This window comes from Epinephelus lanceolatus, chromosome 2 (assembly GCF_041903045.1).
Source record: "Epinephelus lanceolatus isolate andai-2023 chromosome 2, ASM4190304v1, whole genome shotgun sequence".
Classification (NCBI taxonomy): domain Eukaryota; kingdom Metazoa; phylum Chordata; class Actinopteri; order Perciformes; family Serranidae; genus Epinephelus; species Epinephelus lanceolatus.
This window is the reverse complement of record NC_135735.1, coordinates 43,772,156-43,799,756: the sequence shown is the minus strand read 5'-3', so window position 1 is coordinate 43,799,756 and position 27,601 is coordinate 43,772,156. Positions and strand designations below refer to the sequence as shown.

Below are 27,601 nucleotides of genomic sequence, written 5' to 3'. Positions count from 1 at the left end.
AACTCTAAGTCACGTGACTGATATTCCATCCTCGCCATTTTGCAATGTGGGAGAGAGGGAGGCCACTTTTTATGGCTAACGAATAAAACAAAGCACGTTTATGTGTTGAGGACAAAGAGCGTCGAGACTTTCCGTGTCAGTGAGTATATTCTTATTAAAATACTGCCGCGCGCTCCTCCGTCACACATTAACCGAAAAGATCATTAAAATGCCCTTGTACATTCATGTGTGGAACTGCTAGCACTGTGTGAGACTCGTGTGTGTCTGCCTGTGTGTGTGTGTGTGTGTGTTTGACTAGCAGGCAGCAAGCTGTGAAGCTAACTATGAAGCTAAGAGTGCTGCCTTTGACTCAAATGTCGTGTTTTCTTAATATTATAATCTTTTTAGGGTCGCAGCAGCTTTAGCGTGTATGCTAACATTAGCCGGTAAATTTGGCCAAGTGGTTTTTCGGTGTTTGAGTGGAAGTTGTGAGGCTGTGCTCAACTTCATTCTAAAGGGGAGTGAAAGTGGATGAAATATTTTTAGATACTGACATAACAGGTGCTCATCTGAGACTGGTTAAAGCACATGATGGTGTCTATACAGACCACAGTCACATTCAACCTTATAAAAATGGATCAAATGTACCACAGCAGCTTTAGCTTTTTATGTTCACAAGCGACAAACTTTTAAGTTATCACACCATGAGTTGTTTTATTTGGCACATTTCCACTGCTTGCATAAGACATTGCTCATAGAAGAAGTTTTTATTGCTGACTGAATTATTCTGGAATCCAGTGTTAATAGTAATAGGTCAGTTTCTGTGTGGCTCCACCCGGCAGAATTAAGAATTATGCTGGATAGTAGCCAATATCTCTTGCATGTGTTAACCCTTCTCCAAATATGCATCCTACTGTTTTGATACAGTCATACAGAAGCAGAAGTAGGAGAAAGAGGAAGGCCATTTGTGGTCAGAAAGTGAGAAAGAGGAAAGTTTTGGACTTGCAGAGAATAAAGGAATTCAACCACATGAGTTACGATCATTTCCCTCAGGCTTAGTTTGTAAACAGATGCACATGGTGCACAGTGTTTACAGGCCTGTGTATTGACTAGCAGTAACAGTGCTTATCATGATTGAGTTAAGCTATCATACTTATCATGGTGGTCATTTGGGCTACTTTCCTTTTCTTCTGAACAGCCAATCCCCTCATTAGACCCGTGGTAAATACTGTGATACAAAGTGTCAGTATGGTCAATTGTTTGTTTTTATTTATTTTTTTGTGGTAAAAACATTACATCTTTTTGTAAAATGTAAATAGTTCTCTCAAGGAGGAGCACATCCTTATTTAGAAATGTAGCTGACAGAACCAGTGGTCACTGTTACACTCTTGCTGTATGTTTCAATAGCGTTTACTGAGTTTCACTGTGTAAAACTCTTGATGCCAGACTGACTTGCTACTTATTACCCTAAAACACAAAATTAATAGGGCTGGACAATATGTACAAAATCATATATCACAATATTTTTTTATCAAATATTCTGATATTAATATTGTAGAGTTGACTATTGATGTTTCCACAATAAGATTTTTGATAAATAATTATCAGTAATGTGGATATAATGACTAAATGGGTAAAGGCAAATAATAGAACAACTGGAACAGTCTGGTAAGTTCAGAAAATTACATTTTACTGTAATGCAGCCTTTAAAACCAGGAAAAGATAACACATAAAATATACGATATGTAAGATAATATCTTGTCTCATATCACAGTATCAATATACTCCCCAGCCCTACATGCTAACATACAAAGAGCAAAACACTCAATCACATGTACAATCCTCAGAACACAGACGCATGTATTTTTTATTTTTTTGCTCATAATGTGATGGACAATATTCATTCACAAAAATAACCCCACACAATACATTAAAACCTAAATTTACCCCAAGCAGGCTAAAAGAACGTCTTAGTAGATTTTAGTAGAAACTTTGAATCAGAAATTTTATTTGATAATGAATGCTTCAAGAAAACTTTAAACATTTGTTGGAAAAGTCAGTAACAAAATGTGGGACACATGGCCATTAAAATGGAAGGTTCAATATGGAGCAGAGAGAACAAAAATTAATTTGCCAAATTGCCAATCTATTAATTACTTATTAACAATAAATATTATTTTTGACATTTTTTCTAACTACAGAATTTTAATGCTAACTGATTACAACACACACAATTTTCACACACATGACAGTGACAGCATTCTGAGTTTTACAAGCAGTGTCTATATTGCTGAAATCAGTGCAGTTCTGCAGGTCCTCTGTATGGACCTGCTTATTCACTAGTTAACTGAACATGCAATATGTGTTTGCAAGCCTTTCGTCTTATTCTAACACCATTACCTTGGTCAGCAGAACAGCAACATGCGTGCTAATTTCTTCTTCACCTCAGCCATATATTATAAATGTGTGGCAGTAGTAGAGATTTGAAAAAGGAAACACACATGCAATTCCTTCCCTTTTTTTTACTGTCGAAATGTTGCAATGTACAGTAGTGTAAATTGCAGTTGATACAGAACAGAAACTCTCAGTCAGTATTTTTCTTGTCTTGTCATTCATAAGAATGTGTAGGATTTCCTGCAGTGTTAAGTCAGGCTCAAGGCTACATTTTTTTAATATATATAATCAATAAATAACATAAAAATTTCGAGAGTCACCACTCTTTGACATTTTTAATCGTGACCTCTGCATGAATTGCAGAGTTTTGACCACTTTGACTCCTTTTAGATGAAAATGTGAAAATCAAGCTAACGCGATACTAAATTACTGTCGGTCAACACAAACCCTAGAGTCACAAACTAGTCTTAACTGTCTTCTATAGCACTGCTTTGGTTATGCAATAAATGGATAAGTGGACAAAAAAGTGTATTGATAGCTGTTTTGATAATCATAATCGTTAAAGTCATTTATCAAATATCCACAAATTCCATCTCCTTAAACATGAAGACTGGTTGGAATTGTCTGTTTTAATTGTAAATGCAATAACTTTGAGTTTTGGTTGGGGAAAAACAAGTGATTTGAACTGTGGTCACTGTGGTCTCTGGCAGATTGTGATGGGCATTTTTTTAGTATTTCAAAGACTAAATGAATAGGTCTAAAAAATAATCTAACGATACTGTAGACAGGTATTCTATATTGACAATGATTTGCTATAAGAACATGCTATCCTACACTTCACAGATTGTTTGTATGAGTTTTTTGTATGAAGGTTGGTTAAACTCTGGACTTTTTAATATTGTATTTAAACGTGTGTGTATCCATATTAGTAAGGAATCACATCTGTTCAAATTCATAAAGTACCAACCAGTAAACAGTCTTTTCTCTCTTCCCTACTGTCTGCCAGGTCATGGAGGAGATCAGCAATGTAGCTGTACTCATCACACAATCCTCCTCTTCCTCCTCCACTCCATCAGCACTGGGATCCCTCTCTCAGACCCAAACCCAGCAAGAGGAGGACGCCCCCCAGAGTTTTCAGCAGAAACAAGCAGCAGATTCTCTGATCCAGGTCATTGAGAAGCTCAGCAAAATTGTGGAGAAGCGGCCCCAACGCCGCTGCACCGTCGCAGGACAGAAAAGAGCCTCCTCTGCAGTGGGAGGAGGAGCTGAGGAGGGGACGAGGGGGAGCAGAGGAGGCTCTCCCTATAAGAAAATCAAGAGGACGTTTAAGGGGCAGGAGAGTGAAGAGGAGGTGCGAATAGATGGCAGCACGGCTGATGGCGCTCGTTCTTCTCCCGTGTCAAGTGACAGTAACAATGACATCACCTCCACGTTAACAGAGGTAGCCGGCAACCCAAATGGCAGCAACCACAAGCGGACAGTGACGTGCTATCAGTGCAGCCTGTGCCCCTATCTCTCCCAAACGCTGCCCCTGCTGAAAGAACACCTGAAACAACACAATGAGCAGCACAGTGACCTCATCCTCATGTGCTCTGAGTGTCGCTTTACCTCCAGAGACCAGAGGCAGCTGGAGGCACATGTCAGGCAGCACTTCGACAATGGTGGCAACCTGAGGACAAATTCCACTCTGACAGACACCTACAGCGAGTGCAAAGAAGAGGTTTTAAGGAGTCCGGATGGGGACTGGACTGGGAGCAGTGGCAGTATGGGATCCGAGGTGATCAAAAGTTCATTGGACGGTTCCAAGGAGCTAGCGCAGAAAAAGAAATGGTATAGCTACGAGGAGTATGGATTGTACCGTTGCCTGATCTGCAGCTACGTTTGCAGCCAGCAGCGAATGCTCAAGACCCATGCCTGGAAACACGCTGGCCTGGTTGACTGCTCTTACCCCATCTTTGAGGATGAAGATGGAGCTACGGCAAGGAGAGAGGTCCAGGCTACAGCTAACACTGCTGCAACCAGAGAGGAAATAGTTGTTTTTTCCCCAGTTCTTCAAGATAAAAGCCTGCAAAAGCTGCCCACGGCCTTCAAGCTCCAGCTCTGTGTGCCAATGGCTGTTGAGAACAAAAGGGATGTGTTGAATCATCCTATTTCTAATGAAATTCCAAAAACAGAGGAGGAGGAGGAAAGTGTGTACCCTATCAAAGACCTGACCTCTGAGGAGCCCATGGTGGAGGTGCAGGTGACGACAGAGGCGGAGTCTGAGGTGGAGATTGATAATCACCATGATAGCACCTCTGTCACGGACAGCTTACTATCATCAGCTCAGAAGATTATCAACAGCAGTCCCAACAGTGCCGGCCACATCAACGTGATTGTAGAACGCCTTCCTTCAGCTGAGGATTCAGTCATGGCGACTAACCCACTTCTTCTCAGCCCAGATGCGGACAGGGATAAGAGCTTACTGGATGCAGAGGTTGAGAAGCGGGACCGTGTGGGAGCTGTGAAGGATGAAGTGGTCCCTGGCTGCACATCTGACAGCCAGCCTTTAGCATCTGATATCAAATCCTCTGTCGCTATGGGTAGCGACTCGCCACGAGATGAAAACATCCCCCCAGCTGGGCGCAAGAGGACTCATTCTGAGTCGCTCCGCCTTCACTCTCTGGCAGCTGAGGTCCTGGTAGCTATGCCTATGAGGACCCCTGAGCTTCCCACCTCTAGCAACAAGGTAAGTCTGAAAACAATTACAGCCCAGGCCCAGAGCCCAAACACGGTCCAGAAACCTGTAGATGTGACCACAGCAGGACCGAAGGCCTCTGACGTAGGAACAACGGCTGCTTTATTGGACTTGGAGCTTCATAGTGAGGGCAGAGAAGAAGATTTGGGCTCCCTGTGCCTGGGGGAAGGAGACGAGGAGGGCCCTGCCACTAAAGCCGGCATCAGCCTGTCACTTCTCACTGTCATCGAAAGACTGAGAGAGCGCTCGGACCAGAACGCCTCAGATGAGGACATCTTGAAAGAGCTTCAGGACAACGCACAGTTCCAAAATGGAGCCGTAGCCGGTGTGGTCACAGGGAACGGAGCTGGGAGTTACATGTGTAGCATCCCAGGAATGGACGGGTTGGTCACATCTCCTGACGGTGGTCTGGTGGACTTCATACCTGGCAGTGACAGGCCATACCGGTGCCGCCTGTGTCGCTACAGCAGCGGCAATAAGGGCTACATTAAACAGCACCTACGGGTGCACAGGCAGAGGCAGCCGTATCAGTGTCCCATCTGTGAACACATCGCCTCAGACAGTAAAGACCTCGAGAGCCATATGATTCACCACTGTAAGACCAGGATGTACCAGTGTAAGCAGTGCCCAGATGCCTTCCATTACAAGGTGAGGAGACGTCAACGCTCACATGCAGCTTTTAATCATTTTTTTGATATGTAATCAGATTCTTAAAGTAGTGTATAATAATGTTCAGAGTGTAGGAATCCATTGAGGTAGCTGGTGTTGTAGTCTGAACAACAAGCCTCATCATGGCGGAAGAGACAGATGTAGATCATGCTGAGTCGTATACTGTACAAGGGATGGGAATCAACAGAGGCCACTCCTATACCATATTTGTTTATGTATTAAGTATTCCTTCAAATATAACACTGACAGTCCATCTTTTTGTTTCCTCAAGCTCACTCTTACATTGTGTAACAGTTCACCCCTCACCAACAGCTCTAATTGTCATCTTCATCCATGTCCTCATCATATTTTCTAAAAAACATATTGTACAGAAAGTTTTTTTCCAAGTTAAAATGCTACAAATGTCCTCAGTGAATGTGTGAATTTGACACGTCTCTTCTTAATATTTTAGTAAACTGAAAAATGAGTTTTAGGCTTTTGTTGGAATGAAAGAAGCTGTTTAAATGTGTCACATTGGGTTCTGGGAAAATATTATGGGCATTTTTTTAATCGGCACGTTAATCAGCAATGAAAATAATCATTCGTTTCAGCCCTATTGTCTCTATATGTAATAGAGGATCTTTTCCTGCTTCTAAATCAGAGAAAATGAAGTCAAACAGGTGATTATGGTCTTTAATCAACACTTGTTCCTGTCTGTCAGACCCAGAGTCTGAGAGAAGACGTGACAGTTTTTGATTGGAACACAGCAAAGGTCACAGTGTATGTGATATTTTCAAGAAGAAGTTCTTATTTTTTCAAATAACTGCACTGAATACATATTAGGTCTGCACAACTAATCGAATATTAATCACCATGTTGGCTTCACACAATTTAATGAACATAATCGACTGTGATGATGATGTTTAAAATGCGTGCTCCGCTCATAGAAAACTCAGCTGCATATCTAATCAAGCGCCTCCTAAACCATCAGCCAGCCTCCACTTTAAAGAGCTGCCATGCTGGTACACATGCACCCTGCAGCAGCACTTTGTGGAATTTTTTTCTGAATGTTGCATTTCATTTGCAGACAGACAAAAGAAAAATCATTGTTCATCAACCATCATAATCTATTGTTTGGATGCAGCAAATCATAAGAAACACAGCTGACTTGGTAAACCACCAAAATAACACCACAGTCTGCAGAATGATGAATGAATGAAGACCAAGATGAGTTATGTCATAAACATTACCTCACTGAATCCCTGTCTTTATCCAGCGTCAACTAAGGTATCCATGAAAGTACATGCTGTACAGTGTGTCACGGTACTGTGACCACCGTAAAAAAAAAAAAAAAAAAAAAAAAAAAAAATTTAAAAAAGAAATTAAAATACAGCACTGAATACGCATCCATCCATCTCTCAAAGACAGACTGACAGACTGAAATAATCAATGCAGTCATATGGCCAAGATATGCGGCCAGAAAAACGATGTTTGCATCCAGTTGCACTCTGTGGTAATGCTTTATTTTTGGGTACAATTAAATGTATATTTTTTGCCAAGGAGATGAATTGAATTCAGGTAAAGAATGTTTAAGTCTTAGTAATAGTTTTGTAAGGAGTAGTAAATAGTTTTGATGCAAAGCTTTGTTAATCAGCAGAAATGTAGCACAAGGTGAAAGTAAAAGCTCTGTTGATTTAAAAGTAAAAGTGCAATAAATGTATGTTATCACCAGTATCAATGATAAATCGTGACAAATAATTATGATCTCAATATTGATCAAAATAATCGTTATCATGTTGGCTATAATCATGCAGCCTCAACATATATGCACAGTATATTGGTAGATCTGTAATATGCAGACAGGTTTGTAAGGAGGCATGAAAATCCAGTTGCTAAACAGTTTGGACCCCCCCCCCCCAACACACACACACACACACACACACACACATCACAAACACATGCACCTACATCCATGTGCAGGCAGATGTCCGCATTTGTATGTGACACACACTATATCTGCTGTGAGACTTGTCTCCTGTCAACATCTGTTTTTGTTTGGCAGCAGCCCAAACACTAAAGGTGAGTTAAGACCTAAAGAGATAAGTTAAATTACCTGCGTCTGTGCCCCGGTCGGTTTGATGATGCAGGCAAAGGAGAAAACTATTGATCCCTCCGCTATCATGGGACTCCAGTGGCCATCTGCAGCAGAGATTATTAATCATTTAACAAGTTCATCATATTATCCAGCAGCTTTGGGAGTTCAGCTAGGAAAGTTATTGTGAAGGGTGAAGGCTGCATGGTGCATCACTGACTAAGTTTGCATGCACACTAACTATTCGACTATTATCCCATATATGACAGTATTCCAAATTTGGTACGGGTCATTTTTCAAAAGTAGCATTTTACAATTAAGATGTGGGATATGCCAGTATTATTGGGGTTTTAGGTGCATCCTTTGAGCATGTATACATTCACAATATGCGATTCAGTTGGGGTTTTTACTACAGTTGGCTACACATGCCCTCTTGTATCTATATGATCAGCTCTGTGTGATGTCTTGGACTGTTGTACACAAACCTGCAGTTTGCAAGGCTGGGGTAGAGATGCATGCCTGGAGGACACATATCTGGTTCACCTACTTTGAAACATTCTGAAAGACTTGGATATCACCAGGTTTTTGAATATACACAAATATAGCAGCACTGACCTTTTCAAGAAGATGGTTGAAGGAAGTAAAGAGGGTGGCTGTATTTGGATGGTCCAACAAGTCTGCCACTGGTGGAAAACTTTGAAAAAAATTTCATTTTAATGCAAAGAAGCAGAATGACACAAGCAGCTCCAGCAATTCTACTTTTCTTTATTTTGATGTGATAAACAACATGTTAGGGCATGTTAATCTGAGTATGCACAGCTGCATGTAAATATGAATATTAGTGGAATATTCATTTCATTAGCCATTAACTTAGTAGGAATATTGTCTTTTTCGGAATAAGGGCAATAAAACGGAATATTTTGTGCACATAAAAACAGTCACTGAAGATCACTGCATGTCACTCCACTACATGTCCATGGTGTAGATATTTTGTTGAGACTGATTAGTACAAAACATTTATCATAGAATATTTAGATAGAAGACAATTTGTTTCTCATGTTTTTGTCCATACCTTCATATCTATTGTGCCTTTAAAAGAATCTTTTATTACTTATACCCCTTTTCCACCAACATGAAACCAGTTCCCGCACCTTATTTTGAATATTTGCGGTATTTCGATCAAAAATAAATTGGTTCAGAACTCGAAAACTCGGCTCTCAGCTAGAACCAAAAAAAGCAGGTTTTCCTTGACCTGAAGTGCGAACTGTGAGTGTGGGTGTGTCATATTCTACAGGTTGGAAAGAGAGGTTGGACAAGGAAACAATGGAGACGTCAAGTGAGAAAAGATAAGAAAAAAAAGAGTGTACAGTTGGTAATAGTTGGTCCATACTTAATAACACAACAAAAAATTGCAGTTAATTAATGTAATGAGCAGTTCTGCTACTACTTGGATTATGCAACACCCTCAATTGCTGTAACACCCTTGATTACAATGGTTCCACGCAAAAACTGGAAATACAGGCCGGTTCCCTACATAGCACCAAGGTCCTAACAATCTTGAATGGAACCAGTTCAAGAATCAGAGCTCATATGGTGGAAAAGGGGTATTAGAGGCCACAATTTATAAATGGGCGAACAATTATGCAGTATTTCTTTGTTTGTCTCGTTTAGCTCCATTTAACTAGTGTGTAAATCAAACAAACATCTGAACAGACCCGTTTTGCTAGCAGGTCCTAAGGTAGTAAAACGTATATCTTAAAAGCTATTATGAATGTCAAGTGCATGTTATGTTTGTTTTTGTGCAGAAATCATATAATGTGTGTGTGTGTGTGTGTGTGTGTGTGTGTGTGTGTTTTTTCCTTACGTAGAGCCAGTTAAGAAATCATGAAAGGGAGCAACACAGCTTCAGTGGTGACACGGCAGCCCTCACACCAGTCACTGAAACCGTGGCCATGGTGGAGGAAGCTGAGCGGGTAACAGATGAAGGTAAGGCATGTTTTTATAGTCTGACTGTGTATTAGCATTTGAAGATAAATTGTATTTGAAGATAAATTGTAAATACTGCCATATGATTTTTGTCAGTGTTTTCAGAAAGGTGTAGATCTGTTTCCTTTGTACTCTATCACAGAATGTGGTATGCAGAAGATGTATAAGTGTGATGTGTGCGACTACACCAGCTCTACATATGTTGGGGTGAGGAACCACCGCAGGATTCATAACTCTGACAAGCCTTATCGGTGAGTTGTTAAAAAAAAACCTTGAAATGCACCAGTATCACCTTAATGCAAGTACTCAAACCACTTGCTGTAATATGATGGCCACAAGTCTTAAAATAAGTCTCAAAATGACTCAACGTATGATTAAACTAAAGGCTTGCAGTTTGTCACAGCAACCAGTGTAGGATTTGGATTCAACAGCGTTTTGAATTTGTTTTTATGAGAAAAGCTTGAAGTCACAGAAAACTTAATTAGAGCCTCTTTCACACTGCACAAAAAAATCCACTAACACCCATGAACATCTGTCTTTTGTTTGTAATGGGGAAGGTTAGAATCGGCATTCACACCAGGGTCAAATGACTGCAATGGTCACAGGTATTTATCGGCTCTGGCTCCAGTTGGCATAGGTGGAAATACAACATCTGGGTGAATGAGCTAATTTTAGCTCCTTTCGCGGCAAAATACAATGATGAGCTACCACAAAATACTGTCCTACTGTCTCTGTCCAAGCAGCGCTCACACATCAATCCAAATTAGTCTGCCCCGAGTTTGAAATAGAGACTGAATAAGTAAGAGATGTGTAGAAAGAAGTAACCACCGTAACATTTTCACAGGCCTTCATGCTGCTTTCTACTGTTCACTAACCTGTTTTCCAGCCGGTCTGTGACATCCAACACGACACAGCAGTAAAATAAATGCACAGAAAGGTATTCTCGTCTGCTGCAGAGCTGTGAACATGGCTCTAGACTTCTGGCAGTAAGAAAAGGAGTCTATCACCTATTTTTAGTGGATTTTCACATGTTAAAAATAGAGGTATATGAATTGCATTTATTACATATCTATATGTAAGAATATATGCAAGCATTTTATGGCCTTTATTTAACCAGGAGGTCCCTTAAGATAGAAATGTCTTTTCTGAAGGAGACCTACCCAAGACAGCACACCAGTTACAGTTTGTATAAAAATATAACAGACAGGAAATCAATCATCAAACACACAAAATCTATCTCAAATATGTTTTAAATGTTACTGAAAACATCAATTAACTTAAACCCTCCAGTGATTTGTATGATTTTGTTGTAGCACAAGCCCGGACACTAGGATGGTATGAGCTTTTTATTTAGATATCAATAAAATCAATGATGACAGTGGCAACAGCAGATCCTTGTGTTGTATCTGAATGCATAAACATGGTCCACAGTATAAACATAACAGAAGAATCTCACAGCCCTAAACTGTATATAAGACTGGGATGAGCCCTTATCCTGTTTCACCTGTAATAGTCCTGCACTGCCCAAAGTCCACCTTCTGTCAACACTAATTAGACATATGACTGTCAATGACACATCAAAGGAGATGCCCAGGTGGAGCACTGCTCCCTATTTGGACCTGTTTCCCCTGTGAACCAAAACTGCCCATGTTAAAGTTGTAAGACCTGCTTGTTGGCCTGATGAGCAAGCCTTCAGTTTCAGTGATGTTAAAGAATATTGTAGGTTGTTGTTGATTTTCTGCTTTTCATTGAGAGAATGCGTTTCAGTGATAAAATTGATCTTCACAGTTATTAAAGTAAAGGTGATTTAAAGTTCTAAATGTCACGCAAAGGCAGTTTGCAAATGCCATCAGTCCCAATTTATTTCATTAAATCATATACATAAACTTTGGCTCTGCGTACTGTTGATATGATACAGTAGATTTTATCTGGCCTAGCAGATAATAATCTTATTACGTTAGTTATGGTCACAGTCAAAGGTGCCATGGCAGCAGTTCCAGGGGACAGCACATACTGTAGCTTTATCTTTGACATTGTTTCTGTTAAATTCTTCGTGCTTTGAAAGTTCTGCATTTTGTTAGTTTTTGACAACAAACATTACTTGTTTTTGCAGTCATACTGTGTTATATTTTTTTCAATATGTTAATGAAAGTTGCAGGAATTATATATGACATTTAGCTATAATGACAGCGCATTAATGAAGCAGACACCAATCTGTATTTTTGGAGACTGATTGCATATTTTTTGGGGACTGATTGCATATTTCTTATCTGTTGCAAATTGAAACAGACTTCTGTGTTAATTATTTTACACACATTATCCTGTCCTAGCAGGGCTTTAGTCTGTAAGCTTTACATCGGTGCCAGAGATTTGCAGTCCTTTATGTTTTTCTCTTACATAGTAAATAAAACTTGAATTAATGTATAAATGTAAAATGTGGGCACTAGCTTTAAGTGAATACAATAGTTTATAGAGTACAATATAATACCTGTGTTTCTGTCATGTCCTGTGTAGTAGTGTTTGTGGTCAGTTAATATTGCATTTTCAGTTTTCAGTTCCTGTTTCAGGCAGAACCAAATACTTGGCAGTCAATGAGACTCACTTTTTATGTCCCGGTTCCCTTTTAAGTGCCTGAGATGTACTTGTCATTTTAGAAAGGTCCATTAGATGGCAGTACATGCCCTGTAATGCTCAGACCAGCAAAGTGATCTCACTGTGTAGGCACAGTCACACTTTCTCACACGGCACACTCACTGCATCTCTCTCTCTGACTCTGCATTAGCACTCGGCCTTTGTGTTACCATAAAGCTGCCATGAGGTGTGAACACATATGAGTGCTTTCTTAGCATTGTGATGTCACTTGTGCTCTAAGGTCACACGTACGTAGAGAAATACACACATGACAGGATTTCTTTCTGCTCTGGAAAAGGTCAGATTGAATATAATTGCTGTTTCTAACCAGAATGATAAACCATCCTGTTAGCTAATGGTATAAGAGCAAAAGTAGAGTTAGGAAATACGGGATGATCCAAACATTCCCAGTGCATTCAAACAGGTGAAAACAAGAGACCATTCAAAAAGAGAATAGCTGTAGATGCCTGAGTAAAGCAAGTCTTGTGGCCAAAAAAGAGCAATATGTACTTGAATGTGCAAGCACTGTTGCTGTTGTGTCGACACACTGGTTGTGCTCTCGTCCTTGTGCTTTCATGAGGACAGATGATATTATACCTCAAACACTGATGTGCTGAGATCCTTTTTTTCGCCTTTACAAAGTGTGTGGTTTTATCTAACTACAATTTATGTTGGAGTCTGTTAATACTGTAATGTAGACTTAGCCATTTACAACATTTTTACAGTAGAAGTAGTTTATATTTGAATTTCGAATATCGAATGGAATGTCTAGTCTGTCAGGACTGCAGTGTAGTCTGTAGGTGTTAGGACCAAGCAGCAATCTCGGAGGCTGAGAAATGAAGCCAATGCAGAAGTGCCAAAAATTGCAGTTCATCAAGTAGCCACTTGAGGCTGGCTCCAAAACAGAGTCAATCCCCACAGACCGCCATGTTGAAAATGCCCAACTTTACAGCAGAAATAAACATGTTTACAGCCTGGTTAAAAAACAGTCTTGGTCTCGGTAACTAATTTTTAACATTAATAACATCTGTTCAAGGGGGTGAATTTTTTTATAACTCAACTGTTTACATTTTATTAAAGGGCCAGTGTGTAATATTTGGCATGGTTTATTGTCAATCTGAATCTGAATATTCTACCCATTAATATGTTTATATAAGTGTATGATCGCTATAAAATAAAATTCGTTTGGTTTTTGTAGCCTTATATATATATATATATATATATATATATATATATATATATATAGCAAGGGCCTTGCTTTAGAGAGGTCGCCATCTTGCGCCGCCATGTATGTACGGCAGCCCGAGCGGACAGTCCAGCCAGCCAGAGAACGCGTTTTGCGTGTATAAATAAACCAACGAAGACAGCGGAAGGAAGGAAGAAGGAGGAGGAAACAGTAGAGAGTGTTAGTAGTTCGTCGATAGAGAGTAGTGAAAAGTATTTTTAGTTATAAAGTTTGCGAATGGACCACACTTACCACGCAACAGGAGAGAATGAGCCCGAACAGTCATCTGCAAGGAAAAGAAGACGCAACTTCACTCCTTGTGATGCACTCTCTGCGGCGCTTTTCCTCCTGATGATATATCTCCCCAACGATGGTAGCAGTAGCACCGAATCCCATTCTGTGCATTCAGCCTCTCCTCTCACCCGCTCAGCATCAAACACATGGAGTTCCTCATCTGTATGCTCCGGCTCAAACAGGTATGGCTCTGGGTCTGTGTGTGCTACAAGAAACTCTTCAAAATCGTGTTCAAAGTCATCCATTGCAGCTACTATAGTCCGGAGATATTGCTAGGCTAAATAAACAGCTGAGCTCTGTTTACAGGCTACGCTGTCAGTCAGTGTGCGGGCTGGAGATTGGAGAGTATGTGTGTATGAAGTGTGTGTGTTACGCTAGAAGAGTCAAGAGTTTGGGACAGAGTCTTTTACCCCCTTGAGTGTTACCGGAGTTTTTGGAGTGCTCAAATAAACGGGCCTTTTTCCCAAACGCTACTCTGGTCTCCTGCTTGTGAGTGATTCATTACAATATCGTAACATGGTTTAGATTTCTAAATAAATATTCACCTCGTTGCTAGATAGACCTACTCCTGAAAAACTTGTGCGCAAGGCTTTTTGTCCCTACGAGGCCACCGTCATTTACCCGATGGGAGGGGTGAGCGAGTGAGCCCTGCAATCTAGAATTTGACCACTGATTTCACTGTTTTCAACCCATTTTACACAGTGGCCCTTTAAGGCCAAAATGGTATGTATTTAAGGGCGGGGCCTCTTGATTGACAGGCTGTCTTCAAGGTGTTGCTATAAGTCGGTGCAGTCTGTGAGTCAGATCCACTCCTCGCTCCTCCACAGCTCCAGCCTCTGGTCCAAATATGGTCACTTCTGGCTCCAAATTGCCAAGATGCCGACATCCGAAAAACTGCTCTCGAGGCTTTAAACTGCAGTCCACAAACCAATGGGTGACATCACGATAGCTACGTCCATTACACATGCAGTCTGTGTTTAGGACAAAGCAGCATCCTGTAAGGCAGACAAATGAAGCCAATGTGGAAGTGCTAAAATTACAGTTCTTAAATGGCCACTTGAGACTGGCTCCAGAAGCCAGTCAGTCCCCACAGACCCCCATGTTAAAATATTCAACGTTACAGCAGAAACAAATATATAGCCTGGTACAAAAAACAGTTTTCGTCTCTACAGTTGATTTCAACATTCATGACAACTGTGTGAGGAGTGAGTTTTTATTTTGAACTTATGTAACTCATTTGTATACATTTTATTAAGGCTTAAAGTTATGCATATTTAAGGGCAAGGCCACTTTAGTCACAGGTTGTCTGAGAGGCGTCGCCACAGTCAGATCCACCCCTCGCTTCTCCACAGCTCCACCTTCTCGCCAATATATGGTCACCTCTGGCTCCAAAAATCCAAGATGGTGACAGCCGAAGTTCCAGATTCAAGGCTCTAAAATGGGAGTCCACAAACCAGTGATTGACATCAACGTGTCTATGTCCATTATATTATATGGTATATGGTTAGGACCATCGCACGTGTTCTGTACTTCAGCAGTAGAGGTTAAAGTGCTGACGTTCAGCTTTAATTGTAGCGCAGAAAGATAATAACAGGGCTGCTGTTCTACACCCAATCTGGATGTAAGCACCCTCAAATTAAAGCTGTACTTCTTAGTTGTTCACCCTCATAGTTATTGTTTAATTTCACATACTGTACAAAGCCAACTTAACAACAAAAGAAAAAGTGCCACTCTCCAAAGACTTGCAGACTGCACTGTATTTACAAGTGATACAAACATTGTGCCATCTTTATCATCTGTACATCTTCTCTTTTCACCAAAATCACGCTACAGTGTTTAAGTTTTCAAGAGATATTCACTGTTACTGTGCAGAATGTCTTCACGTGCAGCTGTGTGCCAGTACACGTCAGCAGCTGTGAGAGGTGTGTATCAGTACACAGTCCCCTGCTGAAACACCTATGCAATGGTTTGTCAGGAGCTACAATATGCAGTTAGTGGGATTAGTGTAAAAGGCCCCAGTAGGCAGCATTTTATGGTAATACTGATTATGTCTGGTAGTGTCTCACATTTTAATAGCATAACAATAGAACATAAAGGAAAACCACACACTGGACTTGTGCTCATATTTAACCATTCCCTCATTTGTTATTAACAGTGGTGTAATTGGCAAAGAGTGCAGAAATGTCCATCCTGATTATGTAACAGTGACTGAAACGCCATTGGTATTCATTCCTCTCCACCACTGAAATCAAATGCCAAAACATTTCCATTTAAAGTGCTCCCTGTGCTGTTCTGTGCTGTGTAACTGCAATGCACTGGATCATAAACTTTTACAACTTATTATAATTACAATTTTCTCTGTAAATACCATTCTTGGTAGTGATGTGTCTGTGTTGTAGTGTTAGTGGTCAGTGAATACAGCATTTGAACTTTTAATTAAAGATATTTTAAAGTGCTATCCTTTTGGAAATACAGTGCGTAAGTTAAAGCAATGGTTTGACATTTGCTAAAAGAGATGAGAAGATCAATTACTCTTGTGTCTGTACAATAAATATAAATCTACAGCCAATAGCTGGCTAGCTTCGATTAGCATAAAGACTGCAAATAGAAAGCCAGGCTCAATCCTCCTAACGTAACAAAATCTGTTGATGAAATCTGAAGTGTAAAAACACCAATTTACTGAAGGTTAGGTATCAACTAACCTATGTTTTGGCTTGGAGAACTTACTTTCTGAAGTCTCTGTCAGTTCCCTGTCAAGTGGTCCTGGCCAAAAAATGACAACCCTCTCTAAAGAGCGGTTGCTGTGATGCACTTTGATTCAAAACAGTTGCAATGAAATTCAGTGGTGACACATATTCATAGTGAAGAAATCACTCATTTTCAAACTACTCCTGCACCCCAACCTACCTCTCCACTGCACATTAGCATGCACACTTTGTTCAAACAGTCATTATTAATCCAAATACAGCCCAATACACTGCTTCCATGTCACACTGTTGCGCTCTCCAACTGTCCAAAGCTGGAAGCGGTGCCTCAAAATGTCTTCTAGTTTGCTTTAGTTTCCTTCAGGCAAGGCCACTTTATTTTCCAGTGATCACACCACAAGCCACAGGCAGCATGATAATTAAACATAAATGTACTTGTTATGATGTAGTAGCAATTTGTGGCCTTGTATTCCAAATTATTCACAGGATATTGTTGTTGGAATAATGAGATTGAGTATTTATATTAGCCTGCCTATTGCAATATTGTTGTAGTAATAGTTATGATAGAAGCTAAAATATATGGAGGGAAAGAGGGCTCAACAGCATGCATGAAAATGAAATAATAAAAAGGTAATAATAGTAAAACATATTTCTATTTTACATTTACAAAAGTAAAATTAATCTAAAAAATGACTCTTTTGAAACAATGTGCTGTTTTTCTTCTTCTTTTTGGTTGGTCAAATCCATCTTTTTAATATTCTAGCCCCAGCCAACCTCACATTATCAAGTGCAACACTTTGTTTTGTCCGACTTTATTTTAATGCTGTGCAAGTATCTGTAAGTTGAGCGTAGCCTTAGTCTGAGGACCTTGTACAGTATTTGCCTCTGAGCAGCTAAAAGGCCAGTTTCATCTTCCAACCGCAACATCCAAGTGCAACAAAGTCAAAAACACTGTGAGTTATTCTTTTTCTTAAAGTGGCAATTTCCTCTCTATTTTGCTGTAAATCCCTTATCTCCTTTCAGGCTACAAGTGTAAAGAAGCAAAACGATGACCTCAAAAGGCAGCGTGTTAAACTAGACGCTCTATCTCCATGTTCTCTCATCTCTGCTTTCTCCATCTGCCAGGTGTTGTAGCTGTGATTTTGCTACCACCAACATGAACAGTTTAAAGAGCCACATGAAGAGGCACCCTCAGGAGCACCAGGCCGTGCAGCTGCTGGAGCAGTACAGGTGAGAAACCTAAATACAAATATACCACAGAGAGCAATGATAAGAATGACCACTGGACCTCTGAGGTGAGAATGAAGAGCTGTACTTGGCCAAAAGAAGCTATCAGAGTCTGTGTGGGCCTGAACCTGTGTGTGACCACATGTGAGTCTCTCGTGGGGCCAGCAGCCTGGAAAGTTGAGAAATAAGCTTCTGATTGCGAGGTTAGTGGTTGGTGGGTGGAGAGAGTGAACAGGGATGAATACTCTGTCCTCCTTAAAATGTTAAATATCCTCAACCTTGAGAGAGGCACTGATTGCTGATTTCCACTTATTCAGTCATCAGTACCTGCAAGCCTAGAATGCCCATGTTTTCATACACTAGAAATGGCACAGACAGTGCTGTTCTTTTTCTGTCTAGTTATTCACTACCACAATTTAAATGAAGTGGGGGGACTTGAGCGAGAATGATTTTAGACAGAATGGTCAAAATTGAAGCAGCATGTCCTGGCTGAAGCCCTTTCCCATTTCTCCCCCTAGGAAAAGAGTTACAAGGGGTAGCGGTTGAAATCTTCCCCTGTGAAATGGAACCCTTTAAGACCGTCATACATCATCAGAAGTCATCAGTTGTGTTTATGTTAACAGATGTGACTATGGCAATAATGATATCATCATAATGACATTTGCCAGTTATCTGATGGAGATAAACAGGATGAACACTCGATATTAGCTCACAACTTGAGTTTTATGCTTTCAATTGATCAAACAAGTCATCAAAATAAAGAACACTGCGTCATTATCAAGCCACTAGCAGTGCTCTGTAGGCTAATGTTAGCAACCTACATTCCTACCCTGTCAGCCTGCACTGATATCAGAGAAGCGCTAACAAGTGCAGCAACTTCACTGCTGAACTTTCATTAAATTTTTGCTGTCATATGCCCTCAAAGTGAGGGGCATGTAGATATTTCAAAGTGTGAGACTGTCATGTGGAAATCAGCAATAACAATGTAATGTCAGCTAGCTAGCTTGTTAGCCACTGATACATCAGCGTACCACTAGTGATTTTTTTTTGTTATGCTTGTTTTAAAGAAACAACATTAAACTACGATGATATAATGGATATTGTAGGTTTTTACATTTGGATTAATTAAGTTAATAAATTTGTGGGGCTTATGCAGCCATCTTACCAGTGATTTCTCATAACACTTCTGTTTGAAGCGTGACTTTGGAAAACTCTGGAGTATGGCTGGGCGGTATGACCTAAAATTCATATCACGGTATAAATCGAATCCCTTCACGGTGACGGTATATATCGCGGTATAAATTTAAGTGTAAAAGTTACAATAGAAGTGTTTCTGAATGGGTTTTGTAGTCCCTTAGCAAAGCTAAATTGATAAAAAAAAATAAAAAAAAAAAAAAAAAAAAGCAAGATATAATGTATTTTTTAGAGCATTTATTGTGCAGAATGCAGATCTCAAAACTCAAAATTAAAACCCAGTACTCTATGGTGCAAAATGTCCCCTGGGATCTATATCAAAAGGTAATTCCTTCTTTTAGCAAAATCCTAAATGACTGAGTTGTGTTTTTTCCACCTGGACCTTTATGCTCTGCCATTTCTCCTCTAATCATTACGCTGTAACCTGTGACACGCTGTTGTGATACCACCAACTATCACACATTCACATATGGAGTTTTTGTGGAGCCCCTAGTGTCACATAGGTTTACATTACCAAAGGTTTATGACAAACTCTCTTGCCGAAAACCAACTTCTGTGTGCGCACGGCGAGAGAGGAGAGGGAGAGACACTGTGCTGCTGCCAGAGGAGACACTGAATGAGTTCCCTCTGAGCGGTAAGTCGCTAAAAGAGTCTGAGAAGTCCGGGGCTGTTCATAAGACATTAACTCACTCACTCACAAGTTCTCCAGCAACACATGTTGCACGTGCTACGCTAAATCACAGACATGATCCAGCTCCTCTTGCTCCGCTGTCTCTGTGCTCGCAGCCATTTTCACACTGAGGCATCATCGACGATAGGACGGTAGAGCGCAAATCTCTACCGTGGGCCAAATTTATATCATTTCTACTGTCTACCACATATACCTTGCAGCCCTACTTTGGAGGGCCTTGTAACCTAACATTTTGCCCTACTCCTCTATCCCAACAAGAATCAGGACACCCTACCCCTAAGCGTGAGTGTGCAAAACGGAGGGGTAAGGGCAAGGGGTGCATTCACATTCATACTTATACAGGGTTTTCCCTACCTATCTAAGACAAAGGCGGGCTGCCTGGGTGATTTTGGCGGCCGCCTTGGTTAAAGCGCGTGCGTGTGTGCATGGGGGGCGTTCAGATTTAGTGTCTGTTGCGCGCACAAACCCATTACTTTCAATGTAGACGTGCGTCATGTGCACTCACAACCCAAAGCGACGCCGTAGTGGTGCATATTTGGTGCAGTGCAGGGTTTTTTTTTTTTGTTGTTTTTTTCGTCCGGCACACAGCTCAACGGACCTGCTTCTGCCTCCGGTGTTGTGTCAGATCCCAGTTCCACCTCAGGCTGTGTCTCTCCTACTGTTTGCCACGGCGCTCCGCCCTGTTTGAAAGGCGATAGAAGCCCATATGTGGAAAGACGTAGCCTCCGAGATGTAGAATGTGTATTATAGAAGAGAAACACACATTTCAGGACTGCTGACTTGTATCATCAAAACAGACGTTTCCTTTGATTTTCAGCCTCCTTTCATATTTAATAGAGGGGGGACAATACCTGACAGTAATATTCTCAGCTGTCAGGATGTGCCTGCTGTAAAGGGTAAATATAATCATAGAAGCCTGAAAATCACAGGACATGTCTGTTCTGATTATACAGTACAAGTCAGCAGTGTAAAGCACAAGCATGTGGGGGGCGTCCTTTCATATTTAATAGAGGGGGGGACCGTATCTACAAGTACAGCTGTCAAGATGCCCCCCGCCACAGGCCTTTGCTACCTTGGTCTCGAAAAAAAAAACAGGGAAAACCCTGTTATAGTTCAGTTCATTTGGTACAGACCAATAAAAAGGTGATGACATGTATTCATATGGACTGACATGTAACTTATTCACTGAACTGTTTTGGGGACTGTCACCTGACGTCATCAGCTCTACATGAACCAATGTGGAGCATATTAAATTCCAGTGACTGACACCATGTCATGCTGCAGTGCTCTAAAACCAATATGTTTATGTGTCTTGGTTTGAAAAGAGCCCACCGAGAAATAACTTATTATGAGCAGTTTTTGTCCGGAGATATAACTGGCCTTATATGACATGAATTATAATAAAAAGGTAGAAGGAGGGGGAAAAAAGAGACATTTATTAACCATAATATAAAGGAGATAGTTGCTGCGTGGCCACTTTGTTTCACTCAGTTAAACTAATGTTTCACATACTCTAGCAACTCTTTTTATACAGCAGCAAGTTCTGACCAAGTAATTTGATTGGACAGGAGGCATTCCATGAGTGCTGACATACAATATAATAGCACTGGGTCTATGCATGTATCACTCCATGTTACAGATGTTCTGAGCCATTAATTGTGTAAAGTGTTAGTTAGCCACCATTAAGGGTCATCATAAAAAACTTTGCACTGCAAAGCATATTACTACAAATAATATTTGAGTTAAATATAACTGGACATCAGAAAAGGACAAAGGAATTGACAAAGGCTTGGACACTTTACTCCAGGTACGCGTACATGACACCAGAAGACGCCCCAAGTACAGATTACGCTGTTAACTCATGAGCACCACACATATGCCACCAATGCGTCTGTCCACAGACTCTTATTACTCTTTTTACTGGTCGCAAAATAAATGGAAACACAGATGTAACCTACATGATACACAGTAGCTGGTCTGTGTTAATGTGGAGACTTGCACGTTAGTGTGCAGGAATGTTTATGTGTTGCTTGGCAACAGTCCAGTCCAAGTCCCGTTGCAGAACTGTTTGTGTTGGCTGAGCCAAATAAAACATTAAACAAACAAATAATAAACTGTTGCCGCCTTTTACCATTGATAAATGGTGCTTGAATTATTGAATAAAAGCAATATCACTCATGAGGTCGTGCGTGCTGTCATACTGAATATTAGCACGGCTGTGGTTATCTTCAGCAGTCGGCCTGTGGCTTTGTGCCTATGACTGAATCACAGCTGTGCAACAGCACTACCTCACATGTGATATTGCTTAATTCACTTTCAGATGTAAATGTCAGTGAAAATTGCTACACTCACATGCTGATGCATGATGTGTTACCACCGAATGATCATGTAAAATATATGCCGTTAAACAGACAGTGTTCTCAACAGTTCACAGTCAGCTGAGGGATTTATTAGTAGTTTAGCTTTTGACATCATGCTAAAATCACACATCTACAGTAACACAGTCCTGTGGTTAGTATTCCTTGGTCCGGTACTTGAGTGGTATGAAAGCAGAGTTAGTTTGGAGCACCTGAAACAGGGTCTGGCCTTGGTTGTTTGGTCTGCACCAGAGTTCTGCTGACAGCTTTAACACCAACCCACAGGACAAACCAACAGACAAACCAAACAGGTAAACACATCAGTTTGTTAGGTGTTAAAGAACCTTTAGTACCTAACATAGGGAAACCTTTTAAAAGCTGGATCCTACACTTCCCATAATGGAACTAATAATAACAATAATAATAACTAGTCCATACCCATTGGTAGCTTTGTCGCCTTCTACCTATGCCAATCCTCAATGCCTATGTGCAGTTTCACATAGATTGACCACGTCAGTGAGTAGAAAAACGTGGGACAGACAGAATGACTGACTGACAGAATGACACACTGACAGTTTCCGTGATTATGTACAGCATACCATACCATGACTTAGTCATACCAAAAATTTGAAAAAAAAAAAACCCCAAACATTCGGCCACAGGGGGAGCCACAGCGATCGGTCGCATTTTAGACATTTTTAAGCATTTTTCTGTTGTTATAGCGCCACCCAGTTGCCAATTAGAGTTAAATTTCTCCAGTCACCTTGAGACGTCCTGTTCTACATATCTACCAAGTTTAGTAAAAATCGATATGGCGGTTCGGCCTAGATAAGAAATTAGCTCTCTAGTACCCCCATTTTGTTTGATGGGGTCAATAATGGAGGGGTCCCCTCAGATTATGTGTGGTCATATGCCTACAAAGTTGCGTAGTGATCGGTGAAACCCTTGAGATGTTATACACCTTTATGTGATGAGCCACGCCCTCCGCAATATTCATTGCCTTATAGAAGCTCAGTTTTAGTAAGTTTTCCAACTTTTGCCAAGAGGGAACTTTAGATATTGATCCCTAGATTATGTTCACTGAGTTTCATGCAGATCGGTCAAACTTCCTAGGAAGAGATCGATTTGAAGTGTTTTTCAAAAAATTCAAAATGGCGGAAAATCTATATGACCGGCAGTTATGGGTTCTTGAGGTGAATTTGTTCCTCATGAGGAGAGGCATCTCTGTGCAATGTTTCATGTCTCTACAACATACGGGGCATGAGATATGCCCATTCAAAGTTTGCAATTTCAATCGGTTGCTATAGCGCCCCTCTTTGGCCAATTGATGTAATATTGCTTCATTCGCATCCTCCCATGACCCTCTACCACTGTGCCAAATTTCACATGGATTTACCAAGTCAGTGAGGAGAAAAACGTGGAACAGACATACACACACAGTTTTCGTCATTATATAAGATACATTTTATTTATAGAGCATTTTTCACGTTACTCAAAGACACTCTACATTAGTTAAAAACTATCATAAAATAGAATACAAGAAAATACACACGACATTAACTAATAGCATATTTTAGTTAGACCCTCTCTTTTAAACTCTATTTAGCAGGTTTTCTTTTCTATATTCTCTTAGCCCAAACTGTGATAACCCTGATCTTCAGAGTGTTGCAGCTTATTTTCTCAAACTTGACTTAAAGACATCCAGCCCAAACAGGCCTGATCCATCATAAACACTATGACAAAAAGCTTAGCAAACCTTTTCATTTTAAGGAGATAAAAATACCAGCAAGTGAACAAAAGTGTTCTTGGAATGTGAGATTTTCAATGACCATTGTAGCAGCACACCAGCACACGCTAGCCTAGTGTTATATTTAAAATATGCATATCAGCACTGGCTGGTAGAAAGCTTCATTTGTCTTTCACCCTTTTAAAACAACATGGGTTGTTTAAAGATTACCTTGTTCTCACAAGATCTCATCCAGCTGGTGTGAGTTCTTAATCCTAAATGATATTTGCAGTGCCAAGCATCTGAATAGTTCATAAAGACAGGATCCATAATTCCTCTAATTTTGTGGAATGACTTCACCAGTGTACTGTAAATCCTGTTTCCTTACTTTACTCTTCGTCTCTGTCTCTCAAGCTCAGTATCCCCTGTGGAGTCTTGAGACAGGATCATTCCTCTTGATAGAAAGTAGGAGAAGGATTAGTGGAACCTCAGTACGCATATTAAATCAACTTCAACTTGATCCGCTCTCACTCTGTTGCTCATTTTCTTCTCCTTTGTTCCTCTTATTTTTCCTTCCTCTCTTCCAGGTGCTCTCTGTGTGGCTATGTGTGCAGTCATCCCCCGTCACTCAAATCCCACATGTGGAAGCACGCTGGAGACCAGAACTACAACTACGAGCAAGTTAACAAAGCCATTAATGAGGCCATCTCCCAGAGCAGCCGGTAAACGCATTAACTCATGTACAGGGGAATCTGTACTTTAAGTTTCATTCAGGTTTCATTACTATGTTTGCAGATATCCGCAGTACATCCACTGGCAGTAAACCATAGGTCCTGGAAAAAGCTTTGTAATTTATATTCTCTAATTATAAGGGCTTTAAAGTTTGAGTACAACTAAAGCTGCAATTTGCAATAATTTCACTTTCACACAAAGCTGGGGTAGGCAGAAATCTGGAAAAGGGGAAAAATGTATTTGAAAAAAACACCCTCTTCCTGCAGCTCTGCCCTCTGCTCTCTGTCCTCGGCCCCTCCCACCAGACGACCATGGGCACATGCTTCTTTCAGTACACCAGTGCTTCCCATACATTGACTTATTTAATCTTATTTTGCCATAGAGTTGCCAGTAGCACATTCTCTCAGCTTCTCCTTGCCCCGCTCTCTCTGTTTATCAGACTACAAATGAGACACAAATTAGCCAGCTCACAATAGCCACCCCACAGTCTCTTCGCCTCGCTCCCTGCTGCTGTGGACTGCCACGCCAAGAGGAGATTGGACAGCAGCTCTGGAACTTCAGTGGGCAGCTGCAGAGGCTTGAATTGAGCCAGCACAAACCCACCCTGCACTGGGTGTCACTGTGGGCTGGTGGCCAGCAGCAGCACTGGGACTAAACTGTCAGCTGATCCAGTGGGGAGTCTGAGCTGTCTGGTCCCCCAGAGCTGGGGTTTGCGCTGGCTGGATTTGTTTTGCTGCAGTCGCTGACTGTTGGTCAGTCTCCAGAGCTTCTGCCTGTGCTCCTCTCAGCAGGGTGGTAGTGGCGGGAAGCAAGGCACATCACACACTGATTCAGTGTTAGCTAAATAAATGTCAACATGAAGCTGCAGCCATGAGCCTTTGGCTTCAGTTAGCAGAAAATGAAACTATTAGTAACATTTTGTCTTCATCTCTGAAACACCTAGGTGATATTGACATGTTTTCAGACTCTCTTTTTGATAAGTCAGTCTTTCTTTTTTGAGTTGCTTTGCAGTGAAGGCAGTTGTTTTCAATACCCGAATAGCAATGCTACTGCAGGATTCTTCACCTTCTGAATCAGGCTTTAACCGAAGGGGCGTGCATCTGCAGTTTAAGAACAGCCAGTAGGAATGCCCTCTCTCTGAATTGTGCTGTGATTGGTCAAAGCCTCCTGTCACAGGCTAGATTTTCTAAAGCCTGAAAACAAAGCCTAGAGGAGGTGCGGAAGTCTAATGTTTTCTCAGTCTATTTGAAATACAATATGCTCAAAGGTTATTATAGGATTTTTGCCCAATGACAACAAAATGAAACTGCCTGCCTCAGCTAAAAGTTGTAATGTTTGGTACAGTAATAGCCCGAACCTTTTAGGCCACCATTTGTAGCCTGCGGTGTTGGAGTTTGCTTAGTGCAGCTTGAAGTATTTTATACCAGTCATACAGGTCCATAAATATTCCTAATTTGTGTGCCCTTTCAATCAGTTCATCAAATAGTTGTATTTTTGTGACTCTTGGCAGTAACAAATTCTAAAACAACCTTAAATAATTTATTGCATTCAGATTATTTGAATGCCCTAATGTTGTTGTCTCTATTAATGTCATGCTTTCTTTTAACTCTTAAGATAATTTGATACTAAAGATAAAACTTAAGCAGCTAGTGCTCCAGTTTGTGGTTTTCTGGCAAAAAGACATTCAGCAAAGGTTGAATTTACACAACTTCTTATTTCACTGTACTCACTGTTCGTTTTTTGAAAACTACAGTGTTACACCAATAACTGCCAGCTGTCTTACAAACACACACTGCATCATAGGGATTATAGATTATGGGCAGCAAGTAACTTCATACATCTATCATCCAGCACATGTCAAAAACTAAAAATAGTCCACAGGCAATTAGAAGTTTACCTCAGTGTGCCAGCAGAATGAGAACTTAATCTTGCTCCCTCTGTCGTTGTATTCTTTGTTGGTGATTCCATCCTTTGTTTTTTTCAGAGCCCCTCAGAAGTTGTCGGCGGTGCTGGAGTCAGTGGCAGAGCGCCCTGCAGTGGCCCAGCCCTCAAAGGACAAGGCAAAGGGCCCAGTGGAACCACTGCCAACACCCACATCAGTGACGACGACAACAACAACAACAACAACAGCAGCAGCTGGCCTGGCTGTGGACAGCTCAGCAGGCCTGCCCACCACAGACCCTTCACAGTGGCCTGGTGAATCCCCAAGCCCCCAGGGGAAGGACCCTGCACAGCTCCAGTCTCAGTCCCAGAGCCAGCCACGCACAGGCCAGGCCCCCCTCCCGGGCCCCGGCATGGAATACTGCGTGCTTTTGTTCTGCTGCTGTATCTGTGGCTTTGAGTCAACCAGTAAAGAGCGGCTGATGGAGCACATGAAGGAGCACGAGGGAGACATCATTAGCATCATCCTCAACAAGGAGCAGCAGCAACCAGAAGCACAAGCAGGCCTCCAAACTGCAGAGTGAGAGCTGCCCTCCCCTCCCTCTCTTTATATTAACACTGACGCTGCACTCTTACAACCATCTGCTGCCCACAAAAGTATTTCATTATGTTTCTTTACCTCAAGGTGGTCACGGTGGATATCAAGGTGTAAACATTTCACATCTACTGTACTATAGTAGTTAATTGTCATTTCTCAGAATGTTCTCTGGTCAGGTTGGTTGTGCTATCGAAGAGTTCCAACTGTCACTGCTGTCCAACGCAGACGCCTTGAACAGGTGTCAAGGGAAATTGTGAAATTATTTTCTGAGTGGCATATCCTTTGAAAGGAATGTTAAAAAAACTTGTAACATTAAAATAATGTTAGAACCCATTTTTGTCAAACAACTTGACATTAAAGAGACACAAAATGTGTCTGTAGGGAAGCAATTGTAATTCTAAGGGACAAACCCGAGCTCTAATCCAAGTTTATTTTTCAATATACAGGGACATGTTCATACCTCACAAAACCAAACAATCCCTCACCAGAAATGGAAAAAAAAGA

General features: G+C 41.0%; 1 protein-coding gene across 2 annotated transcripts; it reads left to right on the top strand.

Annotated features, from left to right (window-relative positions):
- Nucleotides 1-15: 15 nt before the first annotated feature.
- znf507 (zinc finger protein 507) lies at nucleotides 16-27,601 on the top strand. 2 transcript variants are annotated; one of them, XM_033616941.2, is made up of 7 exons: nucleotides 16-139; nucleotides 3,380-5,758; nucleotides 9,719-9,836; nucleotides 9,979-10,087; nucleotides 17,817-17,921; nucleotides 24,474-24,608; nucleotides 26,603-27,601. In XM_033616941.2, the coding sequence occupies exons 2-7, from the start codon at nucleotides 3,383-3,385 to the stop codon at nucleotides 27,081-27,083; spliced, it is 3,324 nt and encodes a 1,107-aa protein (XP_033472832.2). In that variant the 5' UTR covers nucleotides 16-139; nucleotides 3,380-3,382; the 3' UTR covers nucleotides 27,084-27,601. The 2 variants fall into 2 exon arrangements, with proteins under 2 accessions (XP_033472832.2, XP_033472839.2); XM_033616948.2 differs by having other exon boundaries at nucleotides 44-135.

What these genes read in the sequence shown, in the direction of transcription:
- znf507 (XM_033616941.2), top strand. Translation starts at nt 3,383, where the DNA reads ATGGAGGAGATCAGCAATGTAGCTGTACTCATCACACAATCCTCCTCT. An exon ending in TGAGCGGGTAACAGATGAAG is followed by an intron (nt 9,837 to 9,978) that starts GTAAGGCATGTT and finishes ACTCTATCACAG; the next exon opens with AATGTGGTATGCAGAAGATG. An exon ending in CAGCTGCTGGAGCAGTACAG is followed by an intron (nt 17,922 to 24,473) that starts GTGAGAAACCTA and finishes CCTCTCTTCCAG; the next exon opens with GTGCTCTCTGTGTGGCTATG.